At 42.6% G+C, this 21,466-nt stretch overlaps 1 protein-coding gene across 1 annotated transcript in view; it reads left to right on the top strand.

The window, feature by feature from the left end:
* The window catches only part of LOC139530232 (calcium-dependent secretion activator 2-like), a 250,472-nt gene that overhangs the window by 16,045 nt on the left and 212,961 nt on the right, over window positions 1-21,466 (top strand). Inside the window, exon 2 of the mRNA XM_071326441.1 lies at window positions 20,045-20,158. Within this exon, the coding sequence (XP_071182542.1) occupies window positions 20,045-20,158 (114 nt within the window). The remainder of the gene's footprint in view (window positions 1-20,044; window positions 20,159-21,466) is intronic.

Below are 21,466 nucleotides of genomic sequence, written 5' to 3'. Positions count from 1 at the left end.
CCTTCTAGTATTTCACACTGATCGGCTAAATTCGTTTATCCTTAATGCCATGAGCAACTTACATTTTTAACAGTTTTCCTTGTCCAGGCTGAAAATGACTCCTGAAGAAAAATGATGAAAAGGAATACCATGTGTGTATTCATACCAGAGTAGGCCTAATACTTATAAAACAATAATTAGCATAACACTCAATATAACACGCCTCTGACTTATAATATGAGTGTTCTATGTAAAGTCATTGAGTCATTTAATACCTTCTTACTGATGATCTATCTCCGTGTGTGTGTGTGTTTGAGCACACTCTTTGTCTCCTCACAGGGTATTGATTGTGCATGCACAATGCGTTTGGAGATCTCCATCTGTGAAATTGAAGTGACACTTTGTATAAGCAATCAGTCTGTCTTTCATGCCCTGTCCTTCACACTGAAGTCACTTCTGATTAGAATTTTTCTCTGCGGGCCGTTGCGACGGATTGGTAACCAAGACCGATCCATCATACACCTTTTAATTACGTCTCTCTCTGTCAGTCATGGGAATATCTTGCATCGTTTTCAACATCACTGTTATTTTCAGATTTTTCGTCACTCTCAACGACTGTTAGAACTTCTAAGTTTTATTAATTTTTAAGATGTCATTCTCCGCCTGCATATAGAATATAGCTAGTTTCAACTGATTTGGTAGAAATGTAACAGACATGCTAATTATTTTCCCAGTTCAGTATATTCAACTGCTGTGTGCTGAATTTTTGTTGTTGTTGCTGGCCTTAAAACAAAGCGTTAGGGACTATAACTACTCTTCCCTGCAGGAGGGAAACAAGGTACAACATACAGTACTATTCTATTTTCAGTTAAATAATCTCTCCTGTTTTATATTTGACGAGGTTGAAATATTTCTGACAAATATTTCTGTTATGATCTTAATCAAAAATATTAGTGATCAATTTAGTGATACCCGAGCCCTGCCCCTAACCTAGCTATTGATGAAAAACGGGTCCTACCCGGCCCTAACCCGATGTATAATCTCGGGCTCGGGTCGGGTAGCTGAGCTCTACTGCACGCCACCACTGACATATTGTTGGTTCTGACCAGACAAGCAGGGGAATGCACCTGAGCGTCAGAAGCGTGGGGGACGCACAACAAATTGTAGCCAGTACCCTGACGTCACCGTTCGCATGATCAAGGGCAACACTGTGCCTGGTCGCCATTGGCCGGAGCAGACAGCGAGCCTCTCGTGATGTGCCATCTGAAGGGTGGACCGCGCACATTAAAAATAAACCCAGGGGAAAAAACGTTATCATGGAGATTACCCTACCGACCAGTCATCGTTTCTGGTGACAAAGCACCTTATAACCTAGCTGGGAATGGGACAGACAGCTCTGAAAAACGGACCCCTCTGTGGCAACAGACAGGGCGATTCGTAATTTTACTCTAGTTCCCAGAAATGAAAAGCGTTGAACTGGAGAAAGAAAACTAATTTTGGGGTTCATATGAACCACAGAGACTGTGTGTGGGATAATAGAATGGTCGTGTACAACTCTGTTCGTTCCCTTGAAAATTATTGCGACCCCCAACCATGTAAAAAAAAATATATAAAATGTAATTAACAGCCAGTGGTTTCTATGGCAGTCAATTGAAAAACATTCTAACAGTATTTCTGATAGTCTGACGGTGAGTTGAAGACAAATGGACTGTCATAGCCCCAGATTAAAAGTATGTATCTTATCTCACCACCACTAATGAGATGGGTGTGCTTGATGCATGTTGTGTCTGAGGTTCTCAAAGTCAGGGGGCGTCGTCGACAGTGCGCACCTCATCTCTGCTGTCACATCCAATCTGGATTTATATTTTAATGCAGACGAGAGCGCTAAATCCAGCTTCACACAGATGTTAGCTGGCGAAGGGTACCATGAGTTTAATGGTGCTTTCAAGACAACTGGGAACTCTGAAAAATACGAGGTCAAATCATGACATCGGTGATCTTCAAGTCGGTAATTCTGACCTCTAGAAAAAGGTTCCCGAGTTGGATGCCCGTTCAAAATGTTTTTTCCCCAGTCGGAGTTTGTTTGTTTCCGAGTACTGAGTTGTCTTGAACACACGGAAGTCGGAGAATTCCGAGTTCGCAGTTGTTTTGAACGCGGAATTAATGCTCAGAGGGAACCAAAACCCCTCCGTAGTGACCAGTGAATGCATTCGGTCACATGACACCTCGATCAGCTCTTCGATTCCACTTACCAGCATGTCAACTGAGCCAGCATTACAGTCAAACGGATTGGGAAGTAGGTCCCAAAGTGCTCTTCCAAGCGTTGGAGGTGAGCGGTCATCACTCGTGTGGGACACTTAATGATGCTGTTTTCTGTTAGAAACATGCACAGCCTAGGGAAGGGGGCATCTCCTCTGAATCCACTGATTCAGTCACTCATCTGAACAATGTTCTTGGATTTCCCCTGCATGATTGTGTTCAGTTTCCCAAATACACTTCATGATCAGAAGTATATGGACACCTGCTCGACGAATATCTCATTACAAAATCATGGGCATTAATATGGTGTTGGTCCCCCCCCTTGCTGCCATAACAGCCTCCACTCTTCTGGGAAGGCTTTCCACTGATGTTGGAACATTGCTGTGAGGACTTGCTTCTATTCAGCCAAGAGCATTCGTGAGGTCGGGCACTGATGTTGGGCAATTTAGACCTGGCGTTCTAATTCATCTCAAAGGTGTTCGATGGGGTTGAAGTCAGGGCTCTGTGCAGGCCAGTCAAGTTCTTCCACACAATCTCGACAAACCATTTCTGTATGGACCTCACTTTGTGCACTGGGGCATTGTCATGCTGAAACAGGAAAGGGCCTTCCCAAAACTGTTGCCACAAAGTTGGAAGCACAGAATCATCTATAATGTCATTGTATGCTGTAGTGTTAAGATTTCCCTTCACTGGAACTAAGGGGGCTAGCCCAAACCATGAGAAACAGCCACAGACCATTATTCCTCCTCTACCAAACTTTACAGTTGGCACTATGCATTCGGGCAGATAGCGTTTCCCTGGCATCCGCCAAACTCAGATTTGTCCGTTGGACTGCCAGATGGTGAGTCATCATTCCAGAGAATGTGTTTCCACTGCTCCAATGGCGGCAAGCTTTACACAACTCCAGCCGACGCTTGGCATTGTGCATAGTGATCTTATGCTTGTGTGCAGCTGCTCGGCCATGGAAACCCATTTCATGAAGCTCCGGACAAACAGTTCTTGTGTTGATGTTGCTTCCAGAGGCAGTTCCTCGGTGTTGCAACCGAGGACAGAAGATTTTTATGAGCTACGTGCTTCAGCACTCAGCGGTCCCGTTCTGTGAGCTTGTGTGACCTACCACTTCGCTGCTGAGACGTTTTTGCTCCTAGACGTTTCCTCTTCATATTAACAACACTTACAGTTGACCAGGGCAGCTCTATCAGGCGAGAAATTTGACCAACTGACTAGTTGGAAAGGTGGCATTCTATGACAGTGTCAAGTTGAAAATCACTGAGCTCTTCAGTAAGGGCATTCTATTGCCAATGTGTGTCTATGGAGATTGCATGGCTGTGTGCTCGACTTTTATACACCTGTCAGCAACAAGTGTGGCTGAAATAGCAAAATCCACTAATTTGAAGGGGTGTTCTCATACTTTTGTATATACAGTCCATTCGGAAAGTATTCAGACCCCTTGACCTTTAAAAAAAAAAAAAATATGTTAGTCTTATTCAAAAATGTATTAAATCCCAAAAATGTATTCAGCAATCTACACAGAATACCCCATAATGACAAAGCAAAAGCAGGTTTATATATATATATATATATATATATAATCTCTTATTTACATAAATATTCGGACCCTTTGCTATGAGACTCAATTGAGCTCACGTGCATCCTGTTTCCAGTGATCAATCTTGATGTTTCTACAACTCGATTTGGAGACTACCTCTGGTAAATTCAATTGATTAAACATGATTGAGAAAAGCACACACCTGTCTATATAAGGTCCCACAGTTGACAGTGCATGTCAGAGCAAAAACCAAGCCATGAGGGCAAAGGAATTGTCCGTAGAGCTCCGAGACAGGATTGTGTTAAAGCACAGATCTAGGGAAGGGTACCAAAAAATGTCTGCAGCATTGAAGGTGCTTAATAGCACAGTGGCCTCCATTATTCTTAAATGGAATAAGTTTGGAACCACCAAGACTCTTCCTAGAACTGGCCGCCTGGTCAAACTGAAAAATCGGGAGAGAAGGGCCTTGGTCAGGGAGGTGACCAAGTACACGATGGTCACTCTGACAGAGCTCTAGAGTTCCTCTGTGGAGATGTTAGAACCTTCCAGAAGGACAACCATCTCTGCAGCACTACATTAATCAGGCTTTTATGATAATGGCCAGACGGAAGCCACTCCTCAGTAAAAGGCACATGACAGCCCGCTTGGAGTTTGCCAAAAGGAATCTAAACAAGATTCTCTGGTCTGATGAAACCAATGTTGAACCCTTCGGCCTGATTGCCAAGCATCACGTCTTGAGGAAACCTGGCACCATCCCTACGGTGAAGCATGGTGGTGGCAGCATCATGCTGTGGGGATGTTTTTCAGTGGCAGAGACTGGGAGACTAGTCAGGATCGAGGAAAAGATGAATGGAGCAAAGTACAGAGATCCTTGATGAAAACCTGCTCCACAGCGCACAGGACCTCAGACTGGGGCGAAGGTTCACCTTCCAACAGGACAACGACCCAAAGCACACAGCCAAGACGACGCAGGAGTGGCTTTGGGACAAGTCTCAATGTCCTTGAGTGGCCCAGACAGAGCCCGGATTTTAACCCTATCGAACATCTCTGGAAAGACCTGAAAATAGCTGTGCAGCAACGCTCCCCATCCAACCTGACAGAGCTTGAGAGGATCTGCAGAGAAGAATTGGAGAAACTCCCCAAATACAGATGTTCCAAGCTTGTAGCGTCATACCCAAGAAGACTCAATGATGTAATCACTGCCAAAGGTGCTTTAACAAAGTACTGAGTAAAGGGTCTGAATACTTGCAGTTGAAGTCGGAAGTTTACATACAATTTAGGTTGGAGTCATTAACTTGTTTTTCAACCACTCCACAGATGTATTGTTAACAAACTATAGTTTTGACAAGTCAGTTAGGACATCTACTTTGTGCATGACACAATTAATATTTCCAACAATTATTTACAGACAGATTATTTCACTTATAATTCACTGTATCACAATTACAGTGGGTCAGAAGTTTACATACACTAAGTTGACTGTGCCTTTAAACAGCTTGGAAAATTCCAGAAAATTATGTCATGGCTTTAGAAGCTTCTGATTGACTCAACTTATGTCAATTAGCCTATTGGAGGTGTACCTGTGGATGTATTTCAAGGCCTACCTTCAAACTCAGTGCCTCTTTGCTTGACATCATGGGAAAATCAAAAGAAATCAGCCAAGACCTCAGAAAAAAAATTGTACACCTCCACAAGTCTGGTTCATCCTTGGAAGCAATTTCCAAACGCTTGAAGGTACGCTAATCTGTACAAACAATAGTACGCAAGTATCAACACCATCGGACCACGCAGCCGTGATATCGCCCAGAAAGGAGACGCTTTCTGTCTCCTAGAGATTAACGTACTTTGGTGCGAAAAGTACAAAGCAATCCCAGAATAACAGTAAAAGACCTTGTGAAGATGCTGGAGGAGACCGGTACAAAAGTATCTATATCCACAGTAAAACGAGTCCTATATCAACATAACCTGAAAGGCTGCTCAGCAAGGAAGAAGCCACTGCTCCAAAACCGCCATAAAAAAGCCAGACTACGGTTTGCAACTGCACATGGGGACAAATATCGTACTTTTTGGAGAAATGTCCTCTGGTCTGATGAAACAAAAATAGAACTGTTTGGCCATAATGACCATCATTATGTTTGGAGGAAAAAGGGGGAGGCTTGCAAGCCAAAGAACACCATCCCATCTGTGAAGCACGGGGTGGCAGCATCATGTTGTGGGGGTGCTTTGCTGCAGGAGGGACTGGTGCACAAGGTGTATGTAAACTTCAGACTTCAACTGTATGTAAATGTTGTAGCAAAAATGTCTAAACTAGTTTTGCTTTGTCATTGTGGGGTATTATGTGTAGATTGACGAGGAAAATAACAATTTAAAACATTTTAGAATAAGGCTGTAACCTAAAAAAAAAATTGAAAAAGTCAAGGGGTCTGAATACTTTCCCGAAGGCATTGTATATATGCCGTTGTCGTTTCTAAACCGTCATTCTAGCATAAATGACACACATTATTCTACATGTTTTTATGCAAAGTATATGATTTATGCCTGCAACTAGTTTCTTGAAATGAGACATATAATCATGCCAAAATGTGATTCAAAAATCTAATTCACTGACAGAGGGATAGCTAATGAAACAAATTGACATTTACAGTAGCTGGCTAGGCTAGTCAAACTGTAACATTGGCTTGCTTTCAATAAATTAGCCTTATGATCAATGGCGTTACCTCTAAATACGATCAAGACAATTCGTATTGCATGCTGCATATTTCAAGTCCAGTCGAAAATAGATATTTATCTTATTTCCGTCTTCATCAGACAGCAGCTCAGCTTTTCACAAGAGGCTGTGTTTACATCATATATAGAAGTAGGCATTGGCTAGTATGTATGGGAGTTCTGATTGGTTCCAAGTTTGTCAAATTTGCCTGAGCAGACAGTGTTGAAATATACTTTATATGAGAAAATGTGCACGAATTTGAAGGTGATGACAAAATCTATAGTCATCATAAGAATGTTTTACTGTCAAATACAAAAAAACTGCTCCTTCCTCTACGGGGATCGAGGAACTTCACGTTTTCGGCTTCAGCCCACCACCTATTGGTGGTCTCTGGGGAGAAAAATCTAGCTACACTGTCAGCCATTGGCTATGCCCTCAGAAATTAAACAGAAGGCATCTGCCCTTCAACTGTATTGGGGCAGAATTTTGGCGTGACAGGGAAATCAATAGATCATATTTTGACTTGTAATGGGTGTGACCGTTTTTACAATATAATATTTTTTTTTACTTCCACCTTCTCAAAGGCCTAGACACATCACTCCTGAGAGCACGAGCAGTAGCCTAGTTTTCCCACGGTCTAGCTAGCTTTTGTTGTAGTGTGTCATCAAGGAGGATGTTTTTGCTAATTTGTTAACATTGCCCTTCAAGATTAACTTTCAACAAGAAGTTAATTTTTAAATGATCATCATTTGGTAAGTGGCACTGTTTAAAAATTCATGTGAAACATTGTTGCTTTTAAACTTTAAATTAATTATTCTATATGTTGTGTTAGCCTGAATTTCAAATTAATTAAATTAATACAAATCTCATCCATCTACACACAGAAATCCATCATGACAAAGTGAAAAAATGTTTTTAGAAATGTTTGCTAATTTATTTAAAATGAAATACAGAGAAATGTAATTTACATAAGTATTCACACCCCTTTGCTACGACACTCCAAATTGAGCTCAGGTGCATCCAATTTTCTTGCTCATCCTTGATGTCATTACAACTTGATTGGAGTCCACCTGTGGCCAATTGAATTGTTTGGACATGATTTAGAAAAACACCTGTCTATATAAGGTCCCACAGTTGACAGTTCATGTCAAAGCAGAAACTTGACCATGAAGTCCAAGGAACTGTCCGTAGATCTGAGATGGTCAGTCTTGTGACGAGACATGTATCTGGGGAAGGGTACAAAACAATTTCTAGAGTGTTGAAAGTTTCCAAGAGCATAGTGGTCTCCATCATTGGGAAATTGAAAAAATATGGAACTACCCAGATTCTGCCTAGAGCTGACCAAACTGACAACTGGGCAAGAAGGACCTTGGTCAGGGAGGTGACAAATAACCCAATGACCACTCTGACAGAACTACAGTTCCTTGGCTGAGATGTGAGAACCTGCCAGAAGGACAACAGTCTCTACAGCACTTCACCAATCTGGGCTTCATGGGAGATTGCCCAGACGCCTGGAGTTTGCAAAAAGGCACATTTAAAGAATCTGAAAGCATAAGGCAAAAGATTCTGTGGTCTGATGAGACAAAAATTGAACTCTTTGGCCTGAATGCAAAGTGCTATGTCTGAATAAAACCAGGCACAGCTCAGCCCCCATCTGACACCATCCCTACAGTGAAGTACTGTGCTGCTCTCTCTTTAAACAGTGTCTAGCATATTGGCTGATATAGCCCAGTATGACCAATAACTTAATGTAATGGGCTGTTTGAGAATCTCTGGTAAGTTAAACTAGGCTATTTCTTTGGTTATTTTTGCTCATTTTAATATTGCCTATAGGCACAAAATTGCAGGGACCATGGTTGGCAAGTGAGCTGATTCATATGCGCCTAAAATAACATTGCAGGACTGCGGTTGGGTTCGGGACCAGTTCTTGCGGTAGCGGGTGTGAGTCGGACAGATATCAGTATGAAAAGTATAGGCAAATCCTTGATGAGAACCTGCTTTAGAGTGCAAATGGCCTTAGACTGGGGCGAAGTTTTACGTACCAACAGGACAAGCATACAGCCAAAACAATGCTGAAATGGCTTCAGAAAAATAATGTGAAAATCCTTGAGTGGCCCAGCCAAAGACCAGACTTGAATCCTGTTGAAAATCTGTGGGAAACTTGAAGATTTCTGTTCACCGGCACTCCGCATCTAACTTAACAGAGCTTGAGAAAATCTGCGAGGAAGAATGTGAGAAAATCCCCAAATCCAGATGTGCAAAGCTGATACAGACATACCCAAGACGATTTAAAGCTGTAATCGCCACCAAATGTGCTTCTACAAAGTATTGGCTCAGGGTGGTGATCACTTATGTAAATAATTTATTTCTGTATTTCATTTTCAATACTTTTGCAAAAAAATATCAAAAAACATGTTTTGCAAGTCTCCTGTAAGTAAAGATTGATCAGGATGTGTAACCATACAGTAAAAGAAACCATGTTCATCTGTAAACAAAAGGGGTACAGGAGACTGGTATGTGTCTTGTTTACACTCAGTCAATAATGGGGCATTGGAATGAGCTGTTAGCAAAGATGTGAAACGTTTTAGGGGGGCTTGACTTGTAGACAGTCTAGTTGTGTATGAGCACCTACAGTTGTGCTGTTGAGTAGCCAAGCACTGCCAACAATGGAGTGAATAGGCTAGAAGAGCATGCTAACGGCACCTTTCCCCCATGCTAAAGAACTTACTGCAAGGTGTGAATAGCTTCAGGAGCACTTGGCTTGTAGACAGTGTAGTGCATTTGTGATTTTGTTTTCTCGAGGGTATTGTGCTTTCATAAATACCTTTTTGCTGTCCTGGATTGTTTCAGAGTCAGATGAGGTTAAGCTTGAGCATGTTCCTGGCTGAAAGCTTTCATCCAATGGGTCTAGAGGCTCTGTACTACTAAAGCTGGTGTAACCGTTATCAACAGCAGCAGGATTAGTCTGCAGGACACAGTCAGTGGTTAACTAACATCTATACACACTCAAACAAGGTACACCGACCCCCCCCCCCCCCCCCCCCCATGTTAATAGATCAGGAATACAAACCTTCACACACAATACCTACCCCCAACACACACCAGTTATTCACCCACACCAATACCTCCTTTTCTCAAATTTAGACTTCAAGCCCTGCATGAACAATCAACTAAGCCTCCATAATACAGTGAAAACTACAGTAGAAGTGGTAGCCTACTTGTAAACACACCAACTATGTCAACAAGAAATGGACCATGTTTGTGCCTAGGTCCAGTATATTTATTTGCTCATCATGGAAAGTTCCTGGTGCGGAGCTTGATGTTGATGCTGCTGCAGATGTTGATAGGATCGGACTCTAAATAGAACAAAAAGCTAGTCACATTACCCTCTGCGGTAGTTAGCTAGCTAATGGTTAAATACGGTTCGGTAGGCTGTACCTAACTTAATCTAACGAAGCTAACGTTAGCTTGCAAAGTTACAAATCACATCGTCAGATAGCAGCTGGCTCATCACATTGATTTGCTTTGGAATTTCTAGGCAGTGTATTATGAAAGTTTGCTTGCTAGATTTTGGATTAGGTAGTTCGCTAGCTAGTTAAGCTAGGTAACGTTAGCTTGTTAACCTCATCTGACTCTTCTTTCGCTCCCTCATTTCCAAGTCCCTTTCCTCTCTCGTCCACCTGTTGGAAATGGGAGACCAGCCTCTACAGGTGCTGTAATCTTCTGTTTGATCCCCACAACGCCCCTGTTGTCAACCCCAAACTCCTGAGGTTCCACAGTCCCCCACTACTCTACATAATTGCTGTCCAGGGGTAAAGCGCTTCAGAGCAGAAGCTCTTGACTTGGCGATGCCCGTACCTGACCTCACTTACTATACCACTCTCAATAACACTCATGCATAATGGGAGAGCTCTGTGTGTGAGAGAGAGGGGGAGTGGGCGGACTGAAATGGATGATGTTCAACTGCATTGGCCACCTTGCCTAGTTACTGCAGTCACTCCAATAATGCACACTCCGATTGGACTAGTTAGGAATTGTTGGATAGATAGCAAAATGCTTTGGCAGGTCCTCTGTGAACCTCCTGTCATAATGAGATTGGCTCTGTGCCAGACCTCGGAGGTGAAAATGGAATGTATTTTTTGATGATAAAGGATTATGAATTGGTTCCTTTTGCCGAGGTGTGCAATAAGATTGGCAATTGTAATAAGAGTCTTCAACTTCTCTGCCACAGTGAGGATCAATTGATTCAAACAGCCTCGGTGGACTGCTCTATCCAACATTCCATGTTCTATTTCTATCCAGCCAAGTCACTGGTGCAATCTCCCTGTCCCCGTCTCTTCTTTCATTTTCATCTCCGGTTCTCTCCTCTTGTTGTTCTTTTTTGTCTTCTCACCTCTTGCTCTCCTCCCCTCTATTTTCCAGTCTTTTTCTTTCTCCTCTACCTCAACTGTCATCAGTTTCCTTTTCCCTCTCCTTTACCTCTCTGCCCCTTTGCCTCTTCTTCTCAATTGCCTGCTGTGGCCTAGGCGAGTGTTATTCTGCCTCTGGCTTTACCCAACGGCGACCATTAAAAGGAACCATCTCCCTCACATCACCTCAATTAAAAATTCACTCTTTCCCTCTACCTTATGTTTTTCTTTCTGTGATGCCCTTCCTTCCCTAACGTCCTCTCACACCCCACATCTTGCTATTAATCCTTTCTTCCCCAAGTACCTTTCCTCACATATTTTCCTCTTTCTTTTCACCTCCATTTTTTTAAATACAAAACATCCACATACAAATGACAACATACAGACACACACAAACACCCACAACATCACCCCTGCCAAGACCCACCTGCTCACACCCCCCATCTCCAGGGCCCGTATCATTCTCCGCCACATGGCCTCAAACTGAACCATTTTGTTTCCAACTTGGGTCAAACGTTTCGGGTAGCCTTCCACAAGCTTCCTACAATAAGTTGGGTGAAATTTGGCCCATTCCTCCTGACAGAGCTGGTGTAACTGAGTCAGGTTTGTAGGCCTTCTTGCTCACGCACACTTTTTCAGTTCTGCCCACAAATTTTCTATAGGATTGAGGTCAGGGCTTTGTGATAGCCACTCCAATAGCTTGACTTTGTTGTCCTTAAGCCATTTTGCCACACCTTTGGAAGTATGCTTGGGGTCATTGTCCGTTTGGAAGACCCATTTGATACCAGGCTTTAACTTCCTGACTGATGTCTTGAGATGTTGCTTTGATATATCTACATCATTTTCCTACCTTATGATGCCATCTATTTTGTGAAGTGTACCAGTCCCTCCTGCAGCAAAGCACCCCCACAACATGATGCTGCCACTCCCGTGCTTCACGGTTGGGATGGTGTTCTTCGGCTTGCAAGCCTCCCCCTTTTTCCTCCAAACATAACTATGGTCATTATTACAGTTCTATTTTTGTTTCATCAGACCAGAAAGTACGATCTTTGTCCCTATGTGCAGTTGCAAACCGTAGTCTGGCCTTTCTAATGGGGGTTTTGGAGCAGTGGCTTCTTCCTTGCTGAGCGGCCTTTCAGGTTATGTCGAAATAGGACTTGTTTTACTGTGGATATAGATGCTTTTGTGCCTGTTTCCTCCAGCATCTTCACAAGGTCTTTTACTGTTGTTCTGGGATTGATTTGCACTTCGCACCAAAGTATGTTAATCTCTAGGAGACAGAATGCGTCTCCTTCCTAAGCGGTATGACAGCTGCGTGGTCCCATGGTGTTTATACTTGCGTACTATTGTTTGTACAGATGAACATGGTACTTTCAAGCGTTTGGAAATTGCTCCCAAGGATGAACCAGACTTGTGGAGGTCTACAAAAAAAGGTCTTGGCTGATTTATTTTGATTTTCCCATGATGGCAAGCAAAGAGGCACTGAGTTTGAAGGTAGGCCTTGAAATACATCCACAGGTACACCTCCAATAGGCTAATTGACATAAGTTGAGTCAATCAGAAGCTTCTAAAGCCATGACATAATTTTCTGGAATTTTCCAAGCTGTTTAAAGGCACAGTCAATTTAGTGTATGTACACTTCTGACCCACTGGAATTGTGATACAGTGAATTATAAGTGAAATAATCTGTCTTTTAACAATTGTTGGAAAAATGACTTGTGTCATGCACGAAGTAGATGTCCTAACCGACTTGCCAAAACTATAGTTTGTTAACAAGAAATTTGTGGAGTGGTTGAAAAACAAGTTTTAATGACTCCAACCTAAGTGTATGTAAACTTCCTACTTCAACTGTACATTTTGCCAAGGTGGAGATGAGTGGCCAAGACCGAGAAGCATGTGGACGTATTCATTCAGGCTACAAGTGTAGGAGGCCTAATGGCAATTGCAGAATGTCATTACAAAACATGCTGTCTCTTTTTAAATTCATCAAATTGTGAGTGCACAGTGCACTTTTTGGATGCTGGAATTATTTTGTTAGTGGACGAACGTGGGAGGGTAGCCAACAGGAGTGGCTATTTGAAGTGATTTTGTGACAATCAGATGAAAACAACATCATGACTGGTTGTGTTCATGCCACATTAAAATCCTAGAGGAAAACCTGGTTGTCTGCTTTCCACCAGACACAGGGAGATTATTCAGGATAAGCTGTTTACATGCAACTTTGATATCACACTCATGAGTATCCCTGGAATCATGAATAAACATAATATTCCTAACTTAAATTCATATGGGTTAAATGGAATAGTAACTGACATATGGACACTGACTGTAGGCCTATAACCTCTCACATGTAGCCAAATATAATATTAACTCCTGCAGAAAAATGCATTTCTTGCAGTGAAATTATACAACAAATGTTATATTTGTTTCAGAAACAGAAGTGGAGAAATATGATTTCTTTCTTTCAGCATCTTTTGAGAAAATGCAAATTCACGTGTAATGTGTTATCTTTGACACTGTTATGCAAGCAGACCGTATTTCAACCACATAAAATATGCACCAAAGACCAACTGAAGTCTTATCAGAAGCGTGTTTCATCGCTTTCTGAACTTTTCATTTCCATAAAACCTGTCAAACTGATGACATTTGGACATTTGCGCAGGACTGTTTTGGAGTTATTGTGTTTTCTCCATGGTCCCTAAATGAAACCGACAGCTTTACCAGTGTTAACTTGATTACTAATGCATTCATTCTATCGATGTAAGACATTATTCTGGTGAGCACTACTTTATTTAGTCCTCTGGGGCAACAAGTTATGACAGAAGAGATCCTGCATGTATCTATCTAACTATAGTTGGCAAACAAATGCTCTACCAAATGTCAGAAATAATAATATGGCCTACCAAATGTAGAAAAATTATAAGCAGAAACGTGTCTAAATATATATATTTTATATTATATTTTTATGCTTCAACTCAAAAACAGAATACTAGAGTATTACGAATAATTACGGGATATTGGTGTGCATGTAAACGTGATCAGTTTACATGCACAGTTTCTCCTATCTCTGTACCCCACAAATACAATTATTTATAAGTTCCCCCAGTCGAGCAGTGAATTTCAAACACAGATTCAACCACAAAGACCAGGGAGGTTTTCCAATGCCTTGGGATTGGTCACCTATTGGTAGATGGGTAAAAATAAATAAAGCAGACATTGAATATCCCTTTGCATAGTGAAGTTATTAATTACACTTTGGATGGTGTATCAATACACCCAGTCACTACAAATATACAGGCGTCCTTCCTAACTCAGTTGCTGGAGAGGAATACAACCACTCAGTGATTTCACTATCAGGTTAAAGGTGACTTTGAAACATTTAGAGTTTAATGGCTGTACCAGTATCTCAATACTTGTTAGTATCGTGGGTGGAAGCAAAACACAAAGCGGATTTAACTTCTTTCGAAAAACAGCCCTAATGTTGTAAACAAACATCATTATGTCACAATTCATTTTTCAAGTTATAGCACACAATAGTGTATATATACAGCAGGTTTTTAAAGGACCAATGACTTCGGTCTGCTTCGTGCTAAAAAAAATTGTATGGAAAAAATATTGAGATACTGGTATCGTCACAACCTTACTTGCCATGCGGTGGAACTGATGTTGCCATGGCGATGCTTGGCGATGTCATGCACTGAGTGGGGCACAGTCAACACGCTGTTACCAATGGAGGGGTGAAAAAGAAGAGGGTGTGTGTGTTAGACTGTATCACTGTCTTCCGCTAGGATAGAGGGAAACTGTTACCTCTGGTCCCCGCAATATCCGTAAATTGCTGTGTGCACACATGCAGGTGTGGCCTGCTCTCATCGCAGCTTCTGCCTGCAAGTGTGTGTGTGTGTGTTCAGATCACAATAGAACACATTCATCCTTGCTGCTCTCAGACAGACGCAGAGCAGGCAACACACAATTACTCAATTAAAAGTCCGAACTGTAGTGGAGCAGGTCCACCCACCATGCCCTGCTGTGCTCTATGAGACTAATGAAGACGAAGTGGAGAGAGAACCCAAAAGGAAGGAGGGCATAGTACACACTGGCATCTGGCAAACACTGAAACCCCTGCATACTTACCATACTTTTCCATACTACAGATGGGCAGGTGTGTGTGTGTTGGCACAGAGTGAAGGTTATGTTTTCCTAGGGCGGATGTATTTTCTGTCTTCCTTGTCTGACACAGACTGGTCTGTCGCTAGAACAGTTCCTTACCACATATTAACACAATGCTTCCTCCTCATTCTTAACATACACTTATCAGTATATTTAATACCATATCTATTCATATCTACCTTTGTCCCATCTTGAGAAAATGAAGAGAATGTACACTGAGTATACAAAACATTAAGAACACCTGCTCTTTCCATGACAGACTGGCCAGGTGAAAGCTACTGTATGATGCTTTATTGATGTCAGTGTAGATGAAGGGGGGGAGACAGGTTAAAGAAGGATTTTTATGACTTGAGAGAATTGAGACATGGATTGTGTATGCCTGCCATTCAGAGGGTGAATGGGCAAGACAAAAGATGTAAGTTCCTTTTTGAATGGGGTATGGTAGTAGGTACCAGGCGCACCGGCTTGTGTCAAGAAGTGCAACACTGCTGGGTTTTTCAAGCTCAACAGTTTCCCGTGTGTATCAAGAATGGTCCACCACCCAAAGGACATCCAGCCAAGTTGACACAACTGTGGGAAGCATTGGAGTCAACGTGGGCCAGCATCCCTGTGGAACACTTTCAACACCTTGTAGAGCCCTTGACGAATTGAGGCTGTTCTGGTGGCAAAAGGGGGAGGGTAGACTCGGTGTATAGTGATGGAGCAGGAGAGATTGCAGAGAGGGATTGAGTGATAGTGAAATAGAGAGGAGAGGGAGGCATGAAAGCAGAGGTAAAGGGCAGGGGTTGGTAGGGGATTTACAGAATGGATGAGGTGACTGTGAGAGAGAGAAGAAAAAAGGCTTTGTTGAGAGGGTGTAGAAAGGGTGAGAAAATTGTGTGGATAGAAAGATCGATAAATAGCTTTCGTACACTGAAAATGTACAACATACAGAGATGGCGCAAGGCTGTAGGAGACAATGGGAAAGTGTGAGAAATGGAGAAGAGAAATAGAGAGTGAATGAAAGGGATGACTCGCCACAGTGGAAACTGCTTCTGGCGTCCTCTGATGATGTCACAAGTGAGAGCTCCATTAGCTCTCATAATGGCTCTCAGAGGGAGCGTGCAGCCTACTTCATTTGTGGAAAGAAACATCAAAACAGTGGCGTCAAATGCTAAATGGCTAAATGCTGTTTTGAGAGAGGCAGGCCAGATGCAACTTTGTCTTGGTGACATGGAGCTCTGCTAAGAGTGAATAAATGCATGCCCAAGGTGACACAGGGAAAGGTTGTTATATCTGTTGCTAACACATGGTTCTTGCAGGCATGTCCTTTCAGTCTGGCAGCCATGGAAAAACAGGTTGATATAAGAGCTTTAATGCCCAGGAGATTAGCCTCATTCTGCCACACACACACACACACACACACACACACACACACACACACAACTTAGTATTTTCAGCATGGAAAGGACCACTGGGCAATGCATTAGTGACTGACATTGAGCTGACTGACACACCTGGCTGTGTCTATTGGTGTGCTATCCTGAGGGAATTGCTGGTTGCCAAACAAGCTCTTAGTTGTTCAGAATGATCTGTGGAGTTTGAGGAGAGAGGAGAGGAAGACTTTGTGATTAGAATACATTCACACACACACAAAGACTGACACCTCAGTGCACACCTCCCACCCCACTCTACACACATTCTCAGGTTCAGTGGAGATGAACATTGTACAGTCGTGGGACTGACACAAATATACATTTTTTGAGACTGACACAAATATAAATTTTCACAAAGTTTGCTGCTTCAGTGTCTAGATATTTTTGTCACATGTTACTATGGAATACTGAAGTATAATTACAAGCATTTCATAAGTGGCAAAGGCTTTTATTGACAATTACATGAAGTTGATGCAAAGAGTCAATATTTGCAGTGTTGACCCTTCTTTTTCAAGACCTCTGCAATCCGCCCTGGCATGCTGTCAATTAACTTCTGGGCCACATCCTGACTGATGGCAGCCCATTCTTGCATAATCAATGCTTGGAGTTTGTCAGAATTTGTGGGGTTTTGTTTGTCCACCCGCTTCTTGAGGATTGACCACAACTTCACAATGGGATTAAGGTCTGGGGAGTTTCCTGGCCGTGGACCCAAAATATCGATGTTTTGTTCCCCGAGCCACTTAGTTATCACTTTTGCCTTATGGCAAGGTGCTCCATCATGCTGGAAAAGGCATTGTTCGTCACCAAACTGTTCCTGGATGGTTGGGAGAAGTTGCTCTCGGAGGATGTGTTGGTACCATTCTTTATTCATGGCTGTGTTCTTAGGCAAAATTGTGAGTGAGCCCACTCCCTTGGCTGAGAAGCAACCCCACACATGAATGGTCTCAGGATGCTTTACTGTTGGCATGACACAGGACTGATGGTAGCGCTCACCTTGTCTTCTCCGGACAAGCTTTTTTCCGGATGCCCCAAACAATCGGAAAGGGGATTCATCAGAGAAAATGACTTTACCCCAGTCCTCAGCAGTCCAATCCCTGTACCTTTTGCAGAATATCAGTCTGTCCCTGATGTTTTTCCTGGAGATAAGTGGCTTCTTTGCTGCACTTCTTGACACCAGGCCATCCTCCAAAAGTCTTCGCCTCACTGTGCGTGCACTCACACCTGCCTGCTGCCATTCCTGAGCAAGCTCTGTACTGGTGGTGCCCCGATCCCGCAGCTGAATCAACTTCAGGAGACAGTCCTGGCGCTTGCTGGACTATCTTGGGTGCCCTGAAGCCTTCTTCACAACAATTGAACCGCTCTCCTTGAAGTTCTTGATGATCCAATAAACGGTTGATTTAGGTGCAATCTTACTGGCAGCAATATCCTTGCCTGTGAAGCCCTTTTTGTGCAACGCAATGATGATGATGGCATGTATTTCCTTGCAGGTAACCATGGTTGGCAGAGGAAGAACAATGATTCCAAGCACCACCCTCCTTTTGAAGCTTCCATTCTGTTATTCGAACTCAATCAGCATGACAGAGTGATCTCCAGCCTTGTCCTCGTCAACACCCACACCTTTGTTAACGAGAGAATCACTGACATGTCAGCTGGTCCTTTTGTGGCAGGGCTGAAATGCAGTGGAAATGTTTTTTGGGGATTCAGTTCATTTGCATGGCAAAGAGGGACTTTGCAATTAATTGCAATTCATCTGATCACTCTTCATAACATTCTGGAGTATATGCAAATTGCTATCATACAAACTGAGGCAGCAGACTGAAAATTAATATTTGTGTCATTCTCAAAACTTTTGGCGACGACTGTACATTCCACTGGAAAATACACTCCCAAACAGGCATTGAATCACCTTTTATAGAAACATTGTTAAACCTTCTCCTAGTCATGTAATCTGGAACACTATTTATCTACCACCTGTGTGTAATGCATTATGATGAAATATGAGCCTTGCTATGAACGTTCATAACGGATCATGGCTCCTAAACATTATACTGTTATTATGCTTGTTTGTGTAACTCTTCACAGTTAGGCCCTTTTTGACATCAATAACGATTCCCACTGACAAATGTGTCCCGCCCTGAAATGGAGGTGACATCAAGAGAAGATTGATCTCTGTTTTGTGAAATCTGCCTGTTGAGTTTCAGCTCAATTTGTCTGTACCTCTCTTAGAGGCTTTGTCTAGAGAACAGTATCACTTGGATTGACCTGTTCTGACTCTTTTATTTCTCAGTGAAGAGAGGCTGTTTGGTAGAGAGGTACCAATGAAGACAATGTCAGAGCACCTTGCTCCAGGGCTTTGTCACCCCATGTTAGACTCAAGTTGCAGTGCTTTGCGTCAAACTTTTCTAGAGGCCACCTATGGCGAGTACTTTTTCGGGCATGCACACACCCACTCTTTTTCCTCTCTCTCTCACGGACACACACACAAAAACACAACGCTTTACAAAGAGCTAAGAGGCCAGGCGGAAAAACATTGTCTTGATTTTCACATATTACCATCCCCAATAGAAGAGGCTATCACAATCAGGTTGCTAACAAAGTTTCCCCTTTTCATTGCAGTGCTTTCATTTCAGCTGACTCACTTTTGTCAGAGCATTCCTATTGAAAATGAGGAGATAAGACTTGGAGCTAAACCGTTTTTAAAGACTAGGAATAGCAATGACCACTTGTACATCTGCATTCCTCCAGCTTGCTAGTAGCCACACAGTTGAAAGGCTAAACACATAAAGTTGCTTAAGTTGCGGAAAACGAGGATCCCCACACTGGGGCTGGAGGCGGGAGATAAGTTGCTGTCCACATTGTCAGTAAGAAACATCAATATTTATGTTTTTGTAGCTTGCAGTCACAGTGCTACTGTCAATGGGAAGAAGACAGACTGCCTCTGCCCTCATACATATGCAATGGCAGAGAAAGAGAAAGCTGCTATTTTATTATTTTTGGTTATGAAACGACATGTTGGCAAAAAGCATTGCCTTAGGACACCAATAGTAATCATTAGAGAATCTCTGAACAAGAATGGTAAGGACTGATGGCGCTTTTGAAATGGTTGCCTCAGTGTTTTGGGGGTTCTATTCTGGCAATGGTTTCTTCTGGGAAATAGTTTATTCCACTTATTGCCATGATATAGCGAAGTAGATGCATCATTCCATCAACACTCTGTTACATTGGTTGTCAAGCACCCAAAGCCTCTACCATGACTAAAAGGGAAACTGCAGAAAATACACAATAATTAAATTCCATTCAAAAGCATTTCAAGCACTTGAAGTCTTTTGTCACCGAGTAGTACTACTCCACAAATGGGTTGAATGTGCCAAACAGAAAATAAAGGAAGACACTGACAAGGATTTATTTATTTATTATTTTCCTTTCTGAATGAACGCATGCTCCTATTGTGCTTTCTTGAAGTCTCAACCAAATGGCCTACATGAGGGTGTTATAATAGCTAGTAATGACAGCTTGTCAGTTTATAACAACACTGTCTCTCTCTCTCTCTCTCTCTCAGCTGAATAAGCAGCAGCTGCAGGTGGTAAAGGATCATTTCCAGGCCTTCCTGAACGGGGACACACAGATGGTGGCGGATGAGGCCTTCTGCAACGCCGTGCGCAGCTACTATGAGGCAAGAGCTCACCCACCTCACCCTTGCCCCTAAAATGACTAGCTTCCATTGTGGCATGCTCTACTGCCTGGAGCCCAGCGAGGGTTGCAATTCTCCAAAATACCACACTTGTTTGCCAAGCAGTTGTTCATTTTAGCTGTACTGTCTAGCAGCTGTTCTTTAGAAGAAGGGCCTTTTTCAATTTCGCACGACTCACCCGTTCAACTTGTCAAAGAAAACTACAGGTGTCAGTGGTGCAATCTCGATAAACAAGACTTTTTCTCTCCCACTTAATCTCAGTTATGTGGCCACCCTCACTCCCACACAGTCTGCCTGGAGATGGAGAGGTTGAGAGGTCATTTCACTCATATGGGCAGTTTTGTAATTAACGTTATTGCAAGTGTCCGGTGAAAAGATTAGAAATCGATCAACTGATGCTAACAGTTTATGCGTGGGGGGATTCTGAAGAGGATGGTGCTCTCAAACACCTTTGGGCCCTCTTTCTCAATGTCTATCACTTTTTCATTTCCTTTTGTTTTGTCTACTACTATATCTTTCCATCACTCTCCTGAATTGTATTTTTTTGTCCTTTTCTTTCCTCTTTTTTCCCCCTCTTTTGTATACTGTATTTGGGAGATTCCTCACGAAACTAGAACAACAAAAGACCTTGATTTTGGGGATTTTCACAAAATGTAATCGATAGAATGGTTATTTGGAGGAAGGATTGTTGACATACAGTGCCTTCAGAAAATATTCATACCTCTTGACTTATTCCACATTTTGTTGTTACATCCTGAATTTGTCTCACCCATCTACACACAATACTCCATAATGATAAAAGTGGAAACATGTTTTTTTGGGGGGGAAAATGTATTAAAAATGAAAAACAGAAATATCTAATTGATATAGGTATTCAGACACCTGAGTACATGCATGTTAGAATCACCGTGACTGGGAGTCCCATAGGGCGGCACACAATTGGCCCAGCGTCGTCCGGGTTAGGGGAGGGTTTGGCTGGGGGGGGCTTAACTTGGCTCATTGCTCTCTAGCGACTCCTTGTGGTGGGCCAGGCGCCTGCAGGCTGACTCCGGTCGTCAGTTGAACGGTGTTTCCTCCGACACATTGGTGCGGCTGGCTTCCGGATTAAGGAGCGCGGTTTGGCGGGTCGTGTTTCAGGAAACGCATGACTCAACCTTCGCCTCGAGCCCGTTGGGGATGAGGCAAGATTGTAATTGGATATCACAAAATTGGGGGGCAAATCTTTATTCCTGAACCTATATAGGCTTGCCATAACAAAGGGGTTAAATACTTATTGACTCAACACATTTC

This window comes from Salvelinus alpinus, chromosome 9 (genome assembly GCF_045679555.1).
Source record: "Salvelinus alpinus chromosome 9, SLU_Salpinus.1, whole genome shotgun sequence".
NCBI lineage: Eukaryota > Metazoa > Chordata > Actinopteri > Salmoniformes > Salmonidae > Salvelinus > Salvelinus alpinus.
The sequence above is the reverse complement of the archived record's forward strand: the minus strand, read 5'-3'. Positions and strand labels throughout refer to the sequence as shown.